At 41.9% G+C, this 17,145-nt stretch overlaps 1 protein-coding gene across 1 annotated transcript; it reads right to left on the reverse strand.

The window, feature by feature from the left end:
* Positions 1-2,619: 2,619 nt before the first annotated feature.
* On the reverse strand, positions 2,620-16,381 carry LOC138609392 (palmitoyltransferase ZDHHC3-like). The gene is made up of 7 exons (XM_069682043.1): positions 16,115-16,381; positions 10,772-11,103; positions 10,419-10,543; positions 9,579-9,675; positions 8,202-8,283; positions 7,934-8,064; positions 2,620-6,022 (listed from the first exon to the last, which is right to left on the reverse strand). Exons 2-7 carry the CDS (start codon positions 11,072-11,074, stop codon positions 5,864-5,866), a joined length of 897 nt encoding a protein of 298 aa, XP_069538144.1. The 5' UTR covers positions 11,075-11,103; positions 16,115-16,381; the 3' UTR covers positions 2,620-5,863.
* Between the last annotated feature and the right edge of the window lie 764 nt (positions 16,382-17,145).

A 17,145-nucleotide genomic window follows, 5' to 3' on the forward strand; every position in this document is an offset into this window, starting at 1 on the left:
AAAAATAAGTGAAAATCCAGAGAAAAAGAAACAAAGTCGACGCTCAGATGAAGCAAACAGTCTAAAAAGGAAAGCTGCCGTCAGCGAGGAAAATCAAGAGTTACAACTGGAGCCAACCGTGGACGTCACACATGCGACACTGTCTGGATATCTGGGAAGTGTGCTCCCGCAATTACCGTTTATCGCCACATAGAATTAAACTGAGAACTTCAAGATTGGCACTTCAAACTCTTTATAAACTTAGACTAAGTTATGACGCATTTCTAAAAAGTTTCACACCTTGTGTTGAAAAGTCATGAAGACATTTTGACCTTGAAAGTTTTGGTCTCCACATCACAATTCTAAACTCAATCTCCTCTGAAAGAGCTTTCATCAGCAGAAAGAGATGATGCTACCGGAGCTCCAATGTGAGGAAAGATGACTGCATCTAATAATAAAATGTATAATACACAAAACCAATATACCCTTTCTTTATATTTCAAATTTTAAAAAGTCTTAAATCTTCTTACAGATACGTTGTGATATGAACGTATTAAATCCTAAAGGCTAAGTAAGGGTTAACCACACAGCATCATGTCTCTGCAGCTATCATCCATCATACACAGCTGAGGAGGCTTCACACTCTCTGTATTGTCTTTCACTCTCCAGTCGTGCGTTTCTCCTGAGCTTTCTGGGCCACATGAACTTTTCTGCGGTGAGGAGCAAACTGCCGGCTCTCAGAGAGCTGGTTATCATTTTCCCTCTCGCTGACCTCCATTTTCCACAGCGGTGAGCAGGAGACGATTAGAGGCTTCAGCTGCGGCTCCGTGCTGCCACTACCCATTAAGTCTGGATGAAAACGACATGTGTGCATGAAGCGATGAAGGATTTCAACATGTGTGCATTTTTAAACTTATGTACGGACGCGTTGATGAGCCGCCAAGTCTTTAATTAAAATCAATACTTGATTACCCACTTTAATAACTGTCCAGGCGTCAGACTATGGAGACATGAGGTTTTCTTCTTCACACTGAAATGTCAGAATGTGTAAATATGCTGCCACCTGCTGGTCAAACACGTCAGTTACACTGGTTCAACTGGTTTCAAACTTTCTCCCGTCTGTCAGAACAGTGGATACTCAGTCAGAAAACATGCCAACATCATTTGTGATGGGGAGGGGGTGGTGTGGCAACTCCTGTGTGCAGTCTTGTGTGTGTATGTGGTATTTTAATGTCTATCTCTGTGTGGGTATGGGTCAGGTTGCACCTCTAATGTCTAGTTTTGTGTGCAAGCTCGTATGTGTTTGGAGGGTTTGACTAATCCAATCGTTTAACATTGCATTGTATCAGATGACAGTACCCGAATTGCGACTATTAAGAAGTACAGGAGGACTCTGAGTACAAGTAATCGATTACATTTCGATTATTTCAACATTTGTAAATGATTTCAAAACTCCAGATGAACCCCCTCAGGCAGGATAATCAGATAGCTCAGTGGAGAGGCCCCGACCTGTGTATGAAAGGGTATGATCAGACCCTGGTTTGAATCCAACCTCTGCCAACATTTCCATTTATAAATATGTTTTTCTTTTTTCAATAGCTTCCATATCATGTGACCTATTGTTCTCAAATCAAGGTCAGATGTACAAATAAGACACACTTCATCTTATTGGATTTTATTGCTCCTAATATTTTATTTTAAGATTTTTATGGAAAAATTAAAGTTTTTTTCATGGGACCTCTTGTCCTCAAATCAGTGTCAGATGTTAATACTCACCAAACTGAGCAAACCCCTTAAGAAAGGGTCTCCTCTTAGCTCAGTGGACAGAGCACCTGACCCTTGCATCAGAGATTGCTGGTGCCTACCTCTCCCAGACCATCTATAGCTTTCCCCTCTCCAGTACAGTCGTTTAACTTTACAATTGTGCAACACTCTAAGCATTTCAAACCTCTGAACGAACCCCTAAAGGACGGGCATCCACTTAGCTCGATGGGTAGGGCACCTGCTCCATGTATCAAGGTGTGCATTCACATCCTGGTGTGTGTCTTTCTTTAAGTTATCATAATGTAATGGTAAATAGATATACATGAACAAGTACTGCGGAGCAGCAGGGTGGTGTAACGGTTAGCACTGTTGACTTACAGGTAGAAGGTTCTGGGTTGGAAGCACCTGGGGGCTCTCTGTGTAGAGCTTGGTTGCTCTCAGTGTGTCTCCATGGATACGGGGTAGTTGGGATTCCTCCGAGTGCTGAGTGTGGAGTTCACACACGCTGGTTCGATCCGAACTGGGACTTGAACTAGGAACCTTCTGTGTAGCTCTCTACATATATTAAGTAATATAAAAGTAAAGTAAGGAAAATACATACATACAGCTAAATCTATAATTTACTGAGGGATAATTAACAGCATGTTACACGCTTCTGTATTCTGATTAACTGATTTAACAAATTACTAATATAACTAATGGGGTTTAAAACAAATTAAATTATTCCACTTTGAGACACGTGTTTACAGAGAGAATGACCAAAGCATCCTGTAACTGGGACATAAAATTACATAATTAAACACAGCAAAAATAAAATGGAGAAGATTTGAAATAAAGATTGGTCATGATAGCGGCACGGTTTAAATGTAACGTCCTTTAAAACATGTTTATTGTTTTTCCTTTACAATGTTTCTGCAACAATTCAATTATAATATAATTATTCTAAGTTGTTTTTACAGTAAATGATCAGATATGCATCTTCATTCAATCCTGAAATCAAAATTAAGTTTTATTAAAATAAAACCTCGTCTGCCTTTGATAAATAAACTGTTTTTAATTTAAATTCATTTTTAGAAATCTGTAAATCAATCAAAGAAAGAAATCTGTGAAATTAAGAAATCCAAATGTGTCAGTATGTTTTTTAATATATGTTTGTTTTTCGATTTCCTGCAATTTCAGATTTCATTTTGGTGGCTTCAGAAACTATAAAAGGTTAATACATCAAAACTCTGAAATTTACTGAACAACATTTTAGTCATATTTCGACACACGAACTAACGGTGACAGTGAGGAGACTTTTGCTGGCAGTCGGCAGCACGTACACGACAAGTTGTTGGTTTTTTGTTTTGCATATCAAACGCGTCCCTGAAGTTCAAACTGAGGGATCTGAGTTACTCACAAAACCTCATCTCAACACGAAGCAAGCTAATAAATCTTACTTCACAGAAATGTGTGTCACGTACATACCGTTTTATTTCATTCCCCTTTAGACAAATACCACAGTGAAAAAGAAAACAAACACGTCACGTGGTCCACAGAAAGTAGAACCTGACCACGAAGAACAAAGCGAACAAGTCAAGACGAAAGAAGGAAGCTGGTGTGCTGTACGTGTAAACTGGAACGCAACGGTTGCATCTCCATATGATGGTTATTACAATTATTAAAAACTACAGTGATTTTTAAAGCCTAAGAAAATGTCTTGACTGTATTTATTTCAATCCCTGCCTTCATTAAGTATTCAATTTGGCAACAAAAGCACGATTAATATAACAGTAAGGCCTTTGAACACCTTTGGGCAAAGGCATTTTACGTGTTAAATGCTCCGTGGTGGAATATTTCCTACGTTCTTTAAACGCTTCACAACCCGTCTTCTCACACTGGATGGCCTTTTTCTACAACATGCATTTAAACCATGCTCTCGGTTCTATCCTTTCACCCTGTAAGGCTTCAGTCAGGCTACAAACTCTCACAAACTGGATTATCCACGCCTACATTACATCGACTCAAAGCGAGTGAATTACACTAAGATTCAGTGCATTCCGAGAGCAACGCTTATTGCTTTATTCCCTGACTTTATCTGAGCTGGTGACTGTGATGGAAGTAGTTATCAAGCAAAGATGCTGGCTAGATTTACTGCACACAGAGATGTAAAAAAAAAAATCACTTGTCAAATGAACAGAAAATAAAACTCTTGCCACTGTCGATATACAAGAAACAAGTTTAGTGCACGGTAAAGTGTCAGAATATTAAGTTAAAATCCTTAAGATTTTTATGGATTCAAACCGTAGACTGTATAAAAAGATGGACGACATGACAGCTCCCTTAAAGTGAAGCCAAAACATCTCTATCGCCCCCTGCTGACTGGCTGCAGTATAGCTCATAAAGCCCGCCTCCTCCACGTTAACAGATGGGACATGAGTCAAACTATAAAATCAAAATACACGTCAAATAAATGTTTCTGTCATTATAGTTAGTTCTTATCATGCTGATTTACGTCCAAGTTTTCATTTTTCTGACAAGTTTATTTTTAATTAGTTATTTGATGCTCCTGCAGCCGATCTTTTCTGCATTAGCAGAGTAGAAGAGGAACGGCGAGAGGAGACGTAACTAAAACAATCACTACAGTCACTGAAGTTTCCATATCTGTGAACGTTAACCTCAGACCAACACAAGAAGCTGCTCTGCTGTTAAACACGCCGACGTGCGGGATCTTCTGTAAGTTAAGTGTGTGTTTGGGTTAGCAGAAGTGGCTACAGCGGCTGCACCCGCCGATCTCTACTGCGCAACTCTGGCTCCAAATGACGTCACTATTGCAAGATGGCAGCGCCCGCCATCAGCGGTATTTTGGCTTCAGTTTCATCAGTTAGAGCAGATTGAGACGCGTCGTCCATCTGTATATACAGTCATTGATTCAAACCCAGTTTTGAATACGACTTGTGATTCTTAACGGCTGCCATTCAATGTAAATAGATTCATATATTACTGTTCTATATTTCTGTATCTATATTCTGTTGCTGAATTTAAATCGGCCTTCACAGGAAATGAAGTAAGGAGGTTATCCAGGATTTATACATGTAATTTTATCTCACTGATATCAGCTTCAGTAAACGAGTTTCCATCCACCTGTAACTGTGCACATTTAATGGCAACTAACTGAACAATTAATGCCACCAACTGTTAATATTCAAATAAAAGGTGCAGCATGGAAACGTACTTGTAAAATGTCATGAACTGACTTCATGTTAAAATGTTGGCTGCACTCTATTACATGTCTGACAAAGTAGCTGTTTAACGAGCTGCTTGTCATAAGAACAGTCTCTGTCTCTGTGATCACAGCGGGAGTTTCCAAATCGACCTGGACTGAAATCTTAAGGATTATAACTTCACTGCTCTCCGTCCTCTGAATGTCCTTCACAGTGATGTGGCATCAAACAACACACTCGTTTAAAATAGCATTACCCCACGTGATGCTGTCTCACTCTGACTGTCACTTTAAGGCAAAAATAATACAACTGTCTTTTAAAATAGCCGATGCCAGCGTTCACTAATGCACTGTTCTCTAAGGCAAATCGTCCGCAGCACTCAGCAAAAGATTATTGCAACGACAGAAATACAGCGAATGAAGGATGTGACAGGTTATCCTGTCGCGGTGTTTACAGGAAGACAAAACCCCGGAGTCCATCTTGGCACCCAGACCGAGCGAAAAAACATTCTGGACTTCAGTTTCGAGTTCACAAGTCTTGGAAGCAGGAAATGATCAGACGTACTGCTGGAGGTATTACTCCGAAGAAAGGCAGAAATGAGTCTCTTGGTGTCGCCAACTCTTATCAAGTGCTTTGTTTAGTTGTTGCTGCGTAGTTTGTGATGTTTTTTTCCCAGCTACACCTCATTAACGTCAGTGAGCCCCCGGAGGGAAACGATAAAATGTAAAGAAGGAGACAAGAAGTTAAAAAATAAACGATGTGATAGCTTACAGCAGAACACCCTGAAATATCAATAGACGAAATATCCTTAAACGAAAGAATAGGTAGAAGTGGTCAAAAGGAGTTCATGCTCATTGTGGGTCCAGCAGACCGGTTTAAGTCCACAGTGCAGCAGAGCTCAGCTCCGTCTCCGGCGTTCACACGATGTACTGGTACAAGTCCGCCTTGCCGTGGTCGGGGGTCGCAAAGGGGCTCAGCCAGGCTATAGAGAACGGATGGCCGAACACCACCTTCATATTCATCCACTTGGACCTTTTGGCCCATCGTCTCTCCTCCTTCTTCAGCTGCTCGATACCCTGCAGGGACAGGATGGAGGAAACAGGAGATATGTGAGTCTGTTGTACTTATTGATTCATGGATTATTTGAGTTACTTGACAATTTAATAAAGCAGACTTAGAAGTTATGGTTTCCAAGGACACGTTTTCAGAAATTGTTTCCTTAAACTTATTTCCATTGTGGTCTTTGATTTCAAGGTGTCAGGAATACACTTAATTTTTTCTTATTTCCTGATGTCTATAAAGAGCACACACACACACACACACAAACTCCAGGCCCTATCAGGTAGAAATGACAGATGATCGATGCAGTGAATATTGTCACACTGAGTCATCGTCGTGGGTGGTTTAAGTAACAGATGATGAGAAGAGAAACTAATCTCAACCTACCTGGAGGGCTATACGTCAATGACCTGCTCCTACTGTGTTCTCATTTAGTGAAGTACAGACAGTTCGCTTTCATGACATATTTTAGGAACTTCTACATAAACTCTAGAACGATCTCCATGCGTGCTGTGTTAACACTACTCTATCATTGACCCTGTAATGTGTCTGGTGTTCTTCATTTTGTTTTTACTGTAAAGCTTTCTTTAAAGCATTTTGTTCGGGGGTCGATAGAAGCGAGATGGCAGGAAATAAAGAAAGTAAAATTGTTTGTGACATAAAATTAGGATCCTACATTCAGCAGTTACCTTTCTATGTAGTAGCTTCACTGTTAGTTGCAGGGTATGCTTATCCCATGCTGAATTCAGCTGCATACGTTATGTTATGCTATGCGTTGCGCTATGCTATGCTATGCGACATATGTTATCCTTCATATGCATGCAACATGTAGAGCTCTCTAAAGCCCCTTATACACCGCCAGTTCAAGGCGGGATTATTCCGCCTCTGTTACCCTCCGTCTTTCTATGTAGAAGTCGCGAATTCGTTCCGCCTCTGAGCCGACAACGGAGAAGCGGAGGGAGTAACAACGTCTATGTAAACAGCGGAGCCGGCAGGGCTAAAGAGCGCCGTGTGTGTGTGTATTTGAAGCACGCGCTGTTTGTTTACACCTCGCGCACGTTTTGCTTCCGTAACGCCTTAACACTTTGTAAAACACACTGGGGCGGCTTTACGACGGCATTGCTTGGTCAAATGTAAAATGACAAAGGCTGCATGACGGCGGAGCTTTGTTACGGCGCTGAGGCGGTACCGCGGTGTAAAAAGGTCTACTGTTGCTGCTGATAGAAACCCAAAAATCGACTGATGCTGCTTCAAATACATACAAAAGCATTTCAGCAGGACTGAAACTTAGGGATCACAAGCCCTGTGACTCAGAATGTATACATCTTTTGGTTTTAGTCTTGAGCCCAAATCCTTTATGATCACATCAAACAACCTTGCTTTTATCTCTAAAAATGTCATAAAGCAAAGCCTCTAGGGGCATGCTGTTTGAGAGAAATATTTCCAACTTGTCATCTGCATTAAAATCTCTGTTTCAGAGTTTACATTGATTTTTTAAATATAAATTAAATGTCATTAAATAGACTATTCCTTAAATTTTGTTTGGTCCAAATGTTTGCTTCAGAACACTGTTTTTTGTTTCATATCAGTAAGGTAAAACAGCATCTCACCTGCAAATCTCTATCCCCAATTCTCTGATTACTGAGCTTAAATATTAAAAAATATATTCAACAATTACTCACAACTAATTTAAAGACAGATAAGCCTGAGCGTTGTTTTCCAAAGTATGCCCTCCTTTGTAAAGTGGAGTGAAGGTCAAAACCAGTGGAGCACATTTTTAACATAGCTGATAGGATTGACTAACTTCCCTGAAGGCACGTCAGGAGGGTTAAAGGAGACTGATGAGGCAATTGCTTCACTAAACTCGGCTGCCTTAACCCAACCGTCACAACGCAGACACCGGTGCAAATAATGCTGTGTTTACTCACCGTCTCGTCAGAGCAGATAGAGTGGACCTGAGTCCCAAACATGACGGCGGTAAAGATCAGGAAGAGGAGACCCTCGAAGCAGAGGAGGATCAGGAGGATGACGGTGGCTGGTGGGGAGAAATTACTGCACTCTGGAGAGGGAGGGAGGGAGGGCGAGATATGTTCATGTCAAATAGAGAAAACTTGCTCCTTTTGTAAAAACTCAGAGCTACAAAATGCACCAGGTATGTCGACCACATGTACATGTACACAGCAGCTTAATACTTACTTGTCCAGTCTTCTTCGAAGCAGAAAACAAAATGGAATGCCACCATGAGCAGCGAGTGGAAGGATATTAGTGCAATATACATCTGAGGGTCAAGAAAAGAGTGAAGCAAAACATACTTTTAGTGTCAAGTCATACTCTTATACCCCTTTCCCACCGCAATTAGCACGTTAACGCAGGTTTTTCAGACCCAGGAAGACCAACTTATAAATGCCAATTGTCTCTTTTCCCATTGCCAGTGAAGTATACTCCTGTCGGTCTCTTTTCTGCTGTGTCACCTTCTGACGTCACAAACGCGCCGGAGACATGGTTAGTAAACAGTGAAGATGCTACGGTGGTTAGGTCTTTATTGTATCTATTACTCATTCAGTCTGTTCATCAAACTCAGAGGCGACAAATTTGGAACGATGTCCGAGCGCTGCTCGGACGGAGACGGGCAGAATTTGTAGCTGAGATGACAAGTAGTCGGAAAAGTTACCAACGGAGCATAGCATCGCGCCAGAAAGGGGGCGGAGATTAGCGTGTTGACCCGGGTTTTGTGTTCCCATCAATGCCGGTCGGAGCCGAGGCGATAATTACCGGGGACTACTGCAGAGTCATTTGACCCGGGTCGGAATGCCGATTGTGACCTTTGCCACCGAGGATAAAGCGTGTTAGTGGGTTGTTTGACCAGAGGGAAAGCAGGTTGCAACTTGAGATAAATTCCCTTGATGCTGTGTCACGAAAAAACTGTTCCGCATTTCCCGACTTCCTCAAATGCATCAGAAATGATCAATCCGACCTCCGTTCAACAAACAGACTTTTAAAAGTAGTTTTCTCCTCCTCTTGAGGACGGACCTGACAAAGCTTCATGTTTACTTTTTACTAATCAGCATCATGATGTTGAAATTTCAGCAAAGGTAAGACCCGTTAATTAAAGTCAATCACAAGAAAAACGGGTTCTTTTTCTGTAAACGTTTATGCTTACTGTCGGCTACATGCCTCTGCATGTTCACCGTCATCCCCAGAGGCCCGTGGGATCCGAGATTGATTACTTTGTAATGTGTAAAGAGATTGCAATGATAACAGCTGACAGTACGAAGGATTGGAACAAAGACAAGAGCAGACGTTGAATAGATTGTTTTGGCCAATTCTCAGGATGCTTGCTCGCATACCGGGTGTGAGCTCCAGTATCAGGAAGCTGCCAAACTCAGTGGCCTCCTGTGTCCTTAATTATAACCATTTACTGAAATCCCACATAATTAGTTTATTCAGTTTTGGTTAATTCTCTGTTTTGACAGCTTGATTTCTTTTGGGTTCTTCTTTTCGAGAGCTTCAGTACGGATCTAAAACAAATTAAGACACATTTTTTTGTGTCGAATCATAATTTTAAAGACTCACCGTGAAGAGCACAAAGTATTTCTGGTTGTTCTCCCCGACACAGTTGTTCACCCAGGGACAGTGGTGGTCCATCTTTTTGATGCAGCGCTTACACACACTGTGGACCCACACAGAGAAAAGAAACACATTGTGACCTTTTCAGACTCCAAAAGACGATCAATCTGAGTACAGAGTATCAGTGATTATAGCCAAAATAAATCAAAGCACAAAAAGACAACTCTGTAAGTAGCGTAATTCACTCCAGGGTTGACGCTGACTGTTGTGGCTAGACTTTCAGGGTCTGTGTGTCAAGAGGTTGTTAATCTCACAGAACTGCAGCTGGTTGACAACTCAAGAAAAGTCTGACAGTTCCTGATCAATCATCTGACAACAGGGAAAAGTAACACTCTGTTTTGTTACGCACTCTCTGAGGGGAATCTATATTTAAAAATGTGACGTCCAGTGTGTCATATCTTACTCTCATGGATCATTAGAGCCAAGTGTATCATCTCAACCACCCGCGGGGATGACTCATAATATTCAGCAAAAAGAAAATCATCTCTTTCTTTCAAACCAACCCCAGTTTGTGCCTCTGGGACAGACTGACTCACAGTGACTTCACAATTCAATTACGCTCCGTGTTTAGTTGTTTTCACGCCTTGAGATCCCAGAGAAGCCACAGAGGGAACTCCTTATTACCAAGCTGTGAAGTCTGCAGGGAAATGCTACACTGCTATAATAAACACACACAGGGGAGGCAGGAGAAAGGGACAAACACAGATGAGAAGAGGAGTCCCCTGTGGGAGAGACCTAGTTTGCAGTGGGAGCTGCCATCTTCAAACAGGGCGTGCCGTGCTGTACCTGCAGTGGTGAGCTCTGTCAGGCTTGATGCTGCAGCACTTGGGACACTTGTACACAACCTGTCCGGGTTTGAGCTGCAGGCTTTCGATGAATTCTTTGGTGGCGTTCCCTTTAGGCACAGCTCCCTGAGGGAGAGAGACAGATAGAGAGAGAGAGAGAGAGACAGAGAGAGAGATGCAGGGACAATAAATTCAAATGTAGCTAACTGATGCTGCAGATGTTTCACAATGTTCCCTTGTCGTTAATTTAGATGCAGGGAGCTGTCAAGAAAAATATAATCCGGCCTTATAAGTCAACAAAGTATAAGAATAAAGCAATTCAAACGTAGTGAATGTGACAGATCATATCCATACCGGGTCTGTGCACATCGCCTTGGCGTGAGAGGCGAGTGCGAGGAAAGCGAGGCCGTTGAAGAGCACCCCGTTGAAGAGGCTGTAGACCACATTCTTGGCGGGCAGCAGCATGACGAACACCACCACAAACTCGGCGTAGAAGACCAGGAACCAGGTGATGACGCCGCACACGATGCCGCAGCCGTCGCGGATGAACCACATGGTGTCGGAGCCGGTGCGGGGCGGGGGAGGGGCGCAGTGCTCGGGCTTCAGGTAGCCGGCTTGCCGCTCGATGTCCCTGGTGCGGTGCGCCGGGCTCTTCATCCTACAGCGCCCGTGACTCCAGCCGCATGCTGTGAGGTGCGACGCGAGGCAGATGGAGAGTTAGAGGGGGAGCAGAGAGACGGGAAGAAAATAGAAGAAAGGAATTAGATGAGGGATCTGGAGTGAGTGTGTCATACGGAAAGGCATTCGTCTAGGGATGCAACTAACAATCACATAACAATAACTTTGAATTAACAGCTGATTATTTGCTTAATTCATTCATTTGGGGGAAAAAAATTTGAGACAATACAGAAAAATATTCCCTATTATGTCATATAAACGGTTTTATTTCTATTGCTAATATAACTCTGTTACTTTTGTTGTTCTTGCGGGTCTTGCAACTGTTGCTAAGTGCTTCCTCAAGGTAGATTAATGTTTGCTCTCTGTAAATAATATTACAAAGAGTTCAGTCTGGACTAACTAGAACTAGACACAGCAAAAATAGGAAGAGGACAAAGCTCGGGAGGAAGCTTTAACTGAAGGATGAACAAACGCCAACTTGTTCAATCTCAGCAGAGCAACAATAATAGATTTTATTTGGCAAAAATAATACTTGAACAAAAACAGCCTCCACACTTGTCCTGGGCCTGACTGTGTGTGTGTGTGTGTGTGTGTGTGTGTGTCCAGCTCGATTTGGAGATGATCGAGCAGGTGAGTTTGACTTCAGAGGGACTAAAATGTGAGAAAACCTAAAAATAGGCCTCGCTTTTCCTCGCAGATAACTCAGACTGGAGTTAAACCGCTTATTCCCCGAGGACGTCCGGACCTCATCACCCTCCTGCTCGCTTAAAGTGAGTGAAATCAGAATGCTTGGACATTCCTGAGGATTCAATCTATGCATTAGGCTTAACCGAGCGATAGCCTCATCCCACTTTTTGTGTCCATTTTAATTGAGGTTGGGTCAGCGACCCTGGCAGCGAAGCATGCTTCCCTCGAGAGCAGGAGTCAGATTGAAATTGATACAGCGGCACTTCTACAGCACGTTCACGAGGAAATTCATCAGCATCATTTCTAGATTAAACTAACACAGCTCAAGACTAATTACAGCAACAGTCCAGACCAATTACAGGACCCCTTTTCTGCACACAGCAACACACACACACACACCTAACCTCTAAGTCACACCACAGAGACTACAGAGGTGCTTAGAGATCACTTACCATCAACTCTTTCCTCTAACTTCATCTCAGCCTGTCAGATGTTGTTTAAAAGAAGTTTGGGTTATGCTTTGGTTTTGATATAATTAAAATGGAAAATAAAATGTGCTGCAAGGGCGGCAATGTCAGTCAGACGATCCACCAGTCTGTCTACATGTCTTCCAGAGGATGACTACCACTGAAAATTAAAGGTTTTTTCAACACTTGGATTTATGCCTACAAAACTAATGACCACCTATATATTTAAGCTATATCACACTCGAGGTCGTGATGTTGTACTGAAAATCATCACGGCTGTGATTCGGTCGAGTGCCGTGGATAACTGTGCTGATTAGGGATGCATGATATTATTGGCATGTCATCGGTATCGGCCGATATTTGCTTAAAAATTAACTATCGGATATCTTCCAACACGCCAATATAATTAACTGATAAAACAATGGGCTGCTGCATACTTGATTAAATGCCCGACCTCGGCGCAATGTCCCCGGCGCGAAAAAGACCTGCGTGGCGCAGTGTGATGACGTCACGTGTGTCTACCTGCAGCATGAGAGAGTTAGAAGCCAAAATGTCCGTGGTGTGGAAGTTTTTCAAAGTGTCCGAAATAGATAGCAAAACTGCTATTTACAATGACTGCTCAGCTCAGCTTCGGTGATGCGAGGAGGAGCCAAGGCAAAGTCTTTCAACACTACAAACTAGATTAACCATCTCAAGACCCGTCACCCCGACCGTTGTAACAAATGTGATAAGAGTATCACCATTATACTGTACGCTAATTCCAATACAGAAGAGAGTTGATGATCTCTGCAATTAGGTGTGCGGGAAAAAAATATCGGTATCGGTAATCGGCTAAATGAGTTGTAAAATATCGGCATATCGGCAAAAAATCCAATATCGTGCATCCCTAGTGCTGATATTCAGTCCAACATCACGACTTCCAGTGTGATATTGCTTTTATACAACAGTTACACAAGCAGCAAATAGTGGTGAACAGTAATATTCAACAACAGATTATTTTTTGCTCCACTAACTCAACTAGCTCCACAACTTAACTGAAACTGGACTCTTGTTGCCGAGCAACCCAAACATTCTGCCCTCTGTGTCTACAGGTTACCACAGAGCAGCTGTTTTTCATCGCGTACATTTGTCTGTTTGTTTTAATTTCAACCAGCTAAATAAGAGTCTGCTGTTTGATTCAGAGGAACCAGCTGGATTAATGTAGACAAACGCTCTGCTGTGATGTTAATTAAAAGTATTCAGAACACCTGGCTGAGGCGGAGTGATACGCAGAGTGAAAAGTCCCAGTGATGTTCTCTATTTCAGCACTCGAGCTAATTAGCTAATGTTAGCATGCCAACCTACTTAACTAATTGAACATTGTAAACATTATACCTGCCAAATATCAGCATGTTTACACTGTCAGTGTTTGCATGTTAGCATTGAGCTAATAGTGCAGTATGTTAGAGCTGCGTTAGAGTTGTTCTTTCTCAACAACACTGCAAATAACAAACGTGTGCCCTGCATGAATGATGTAGCAGAAAACACAGAAGACAATATATGTATGTTTGTACGTTATATAGTAAGCTCTTTAATCATCCAGCAACCCAGCTCTATTAAGACGGGGCATTATCTTGATGAAAGTGTGCGTCCTGGTTAGAATAACTTTTTAAAAATACAGTATTAGTAACCCAAGCCTTGTGCGTAGCCTCTTGACCCTTTTCAGCACATTGTCATCACACTGCAGGAGGCAGGTCCAGCGGGGAGATCAGGTTGGAGGTCTGGTGCGTCTGCAGCTATAACTTTCACTACAAGTCTGGGATTACTGCACTATCTGTCTTGGTTTACAGTGCTGCGGCTTTAGTGTTTGCATGTTTAGCTTCTTTATAATTTTACCCCACAACAAAATAACTTTCAGGCAACTTGAGATTATTTATGAAGCTGCTGCTAAAGTGCAATAAAAAGCAAATAAGCCTGAACACATTAGAGCAGATCTCAGACCTGTGAATTTGTCCCCAGTATGTCAGTGAATACTTGTGTATCTTTTAAATCCTCATGTTCTTCAGTGCATAAAACGAAGCCCTCTCTTGTTATCTAATTTCTATATCTCTTTGGATTCTTATAATATGTTATGTTGAGCACATTAACTCCCTCTGTGTATTAAAAACCCTCCACAAATAAACTGTAAAATCGCACCTGTTACTTTGCAGAGGTTGTGCAGATTAGAATCTAACAAAAACATGAGGATTTTAGTGCTAAATTTAGGCATAAAACCAGAGATGATTGGAAAGGAGACAGTGAGAGTAATTTTGTGTAATTGCGTCACGAGTTTCATCCCCGATTCAGCCGGTGGGAGAGGCCCATTTCTGGAAAAACTTGTTCCAATAAGGGGGGCGCAGGAAGCCTGATAACGAACTGTGAAGTAAACTGAAAAGTGCACTGAAAATGCAGATTGACTGACAACAAAGGGGTGAAACTTACTGCAAAACCCGAGCTTGTTAACAGCCAGCTAAAGTCAATGGTTTCTTTTTTCGCAGACTTGAGAATGAGTCAATAGATTCTCAGTGAAGAGCTGTTCTTACAATGAAACTACTGACAGACTTCGTCGTTACAAACGCACTTAATAGAACAATCCCCTCTTCTGTCTTACAACCCGAAGAAACAGACAATTAATACTTTGGTTTTCTACGACAAAGTGAAGAGGCATCGCCATGGCAATAGGATAGCAGTGATTTTGTTGTACTGACATCTGTGACCCTTACATTTTTTGGCATTAAAAAAATATAAAAGGAAGCATTTTTGTGAACTTCTGCTTTCAAAATGACTTCTGTATTGTGTAAGAAAAGAAGACAAAAATGTGGTCAGTTGATCTACTGAGTTATTTATAGTCTATTCACGCTTTTATATGAAATCTTGATTGAAATTATTATCTGTTGATTTTCAAAGTATCAGCACTGAGTCGGGGGAAGGACTCGCAGGGTAACTCGAGATACGATGCGAGATACGTGGCCCGCGATAACAATGATATCACGATACAGCGATCCTGCGATAATAGATATATTGCAAGAAAATCATATAACGATACATCACCATATCTGATTAACTGAAGTATACAAAATGCTCCTCAGAATTCATGTATTGATCACTGTAATTGGGTGTCAGCTTCAAAAATTAAAATATCGATATTTGGCGCCAATGATATGATAATTGTACCACACCAGTCGGGAAGATATATATTACGAAATGGATAAATAGTCCCACCCCAAGCACTGATATTAACTCTCAGTTATCTCAACTGGACATGTGTTTCTTGCAACCTGTCAAACTTCAAGTCCATAATTAATTCACTTTGAACTCAAATTTGGTGTCCATACAAAAATATCTGGGTCTTTACGTTGCTAGAGGCTTAACTTTCTCATATTTGCAGCTGTAAAGTAGAACTATAATAAATGCAGGGATCACAATGTGTGTGCATTCTTTCTGCTGTAGGCTGGTTTGATTTAGTGGAGGATGAAGAAGACATAAACTTAACTATGTTGGAAACCATAGGTTCAAAACTAGTGCATTAAATGTCTGAAATGCTCTTGAGCAGAACTTTGAATTCAGGTAGCCTTTCTCCTGGCTACCTCGACCTCTGACCTCCCACTAGATAGGTAAGCAAAGGAGAACTTATCTCATTTTAAGCAATAGCGCTGATAGTTATGATGGCATTGTAGGCAAATAATGAATGAACTTCCAGAGGGTGCTTAAAGAGTAAACACCACCAGGAAGTAACTGTGGCAGCCGAAAACAGGATATCTTAATTTATTTCAGATAACACTGAATGAACGTCCACATTAAACTATCTAAAGAGTAACACTATGGCCTATTTAAGAAAAAAACCTACCTCGCGCTCTCCTGGGTTTTCACAAAAGTTCCTTGTGGTCCTTGTGTAGTTTCAAGCCTGGGCAAGACAAAACACACCAAACAGACAGTGGCTCCTCTGCCGCTCGGTCAGTTAGCTCTGTCCCAGCTAACCTTACTGATCTGCGGGCAGCTGCTCTCCACAGCTGCGCGCCTCGGCTCCAGCTTTCACCGCCGCCTCGGTTTCGACGGGCTGTTAATTCGCCTGTTCGTATGCTAACAGCGGCGACCGAGCCCTAAAACAGGCCGTTGCCTAACTACTTCGGTGCTTCCGTCTCTATTAGATCCAGAAAGCTTTGCGGGAAGCAGGACAACACATCGCAGAGGCAACCAGGAAGTCCGATACTCTCTCTTGTTTGCACCCGGGTAATTGCGCCCTGTGCTGAGTCTTACAGGCACCACTTTCTCCCAGGCAGTGCATCGCCTTCATTAATCCCATACGGCTTGGGGGCGGTCCTGGGACAATTGCTTTCTATGTCCGTAGTAAGTGAGCCTTGCATATTCCCTGGATAAAGTGAATAAAATATGCTATAAATTAGGGCTGGCCGATAGGGCCAAAATCCTATATCACGATATAGGATTTTTCCTATCTTAATAAGGATATGTATCACGATACAGCATGTTTTCTGGTAATTGAACAAATAATTAATCCATATAAAATAACCACATGGTAAAGCCTATTTTTGGATAATCCTGTGTAAATTAAATAGTACTAAGTACTAAAGTTTCGCTTGGGCTGAGCCTGAGTCCTTTTCTGCACGTTAACGTCCATGTTAAAGCTACTGTGAGGGACTTTCGGTTTGTGTTGATTTTGGCACCGCCTGTGGACAAAGCCGTACCTTTTCTCTTTGCAGATTTTGTCCTGTATGCTTAAGTGGTGGTTTTTAACAACAGCAAAATCTCATCCTGCTCAAATCTCATCTTTCTTCAACAGTCATAACAGTCTCTCACTTTAAATTTTTGCCTTGGAAAATGTAAACAAAGGCAGCATGCAGTTAATCGCTTCATCTGACG

The sequence above is a fragment of the Semicossyphus pulcher genome, unplaced genomic scaffold, assembly GCF_022749685.1.
Source record: "Semicossyphus pulcher isolate SPU_LCO1_2020_fin unplaced genomic scaffold, fSemPul1.0.p SCAF_5, whole genome shotgun sequence".
NCBI lineage: Eukaryota > Metazoa > Chordata > Actinopteri > Labriformes > Labridae > Semicossyphus > Semicossyphus pulcher.

Coding starts and splice junctions, on each gene's coding strand:
- LOC138609392 (XM_069682043.1), bottom strand. CDS start 11,074: ATGAAGAGCCCGGCGCACCGCACCAGGGACATCGAGCGGCAAGCCGGC. Junction 9,676..10,418: donor GACAGAGCTCACCACTGCAG/GTACAGCACGGC, acceptor GTGGGTCCACAG/TGTGTGTAAGCGCTGCATCA. Junction 8,284..9,578: donor AATACTTTGTGCTCTTCACG/GTGAGTCTTTAA, acceptor CTTGACCCTCAG/ATGTATATTGCACTAATATC.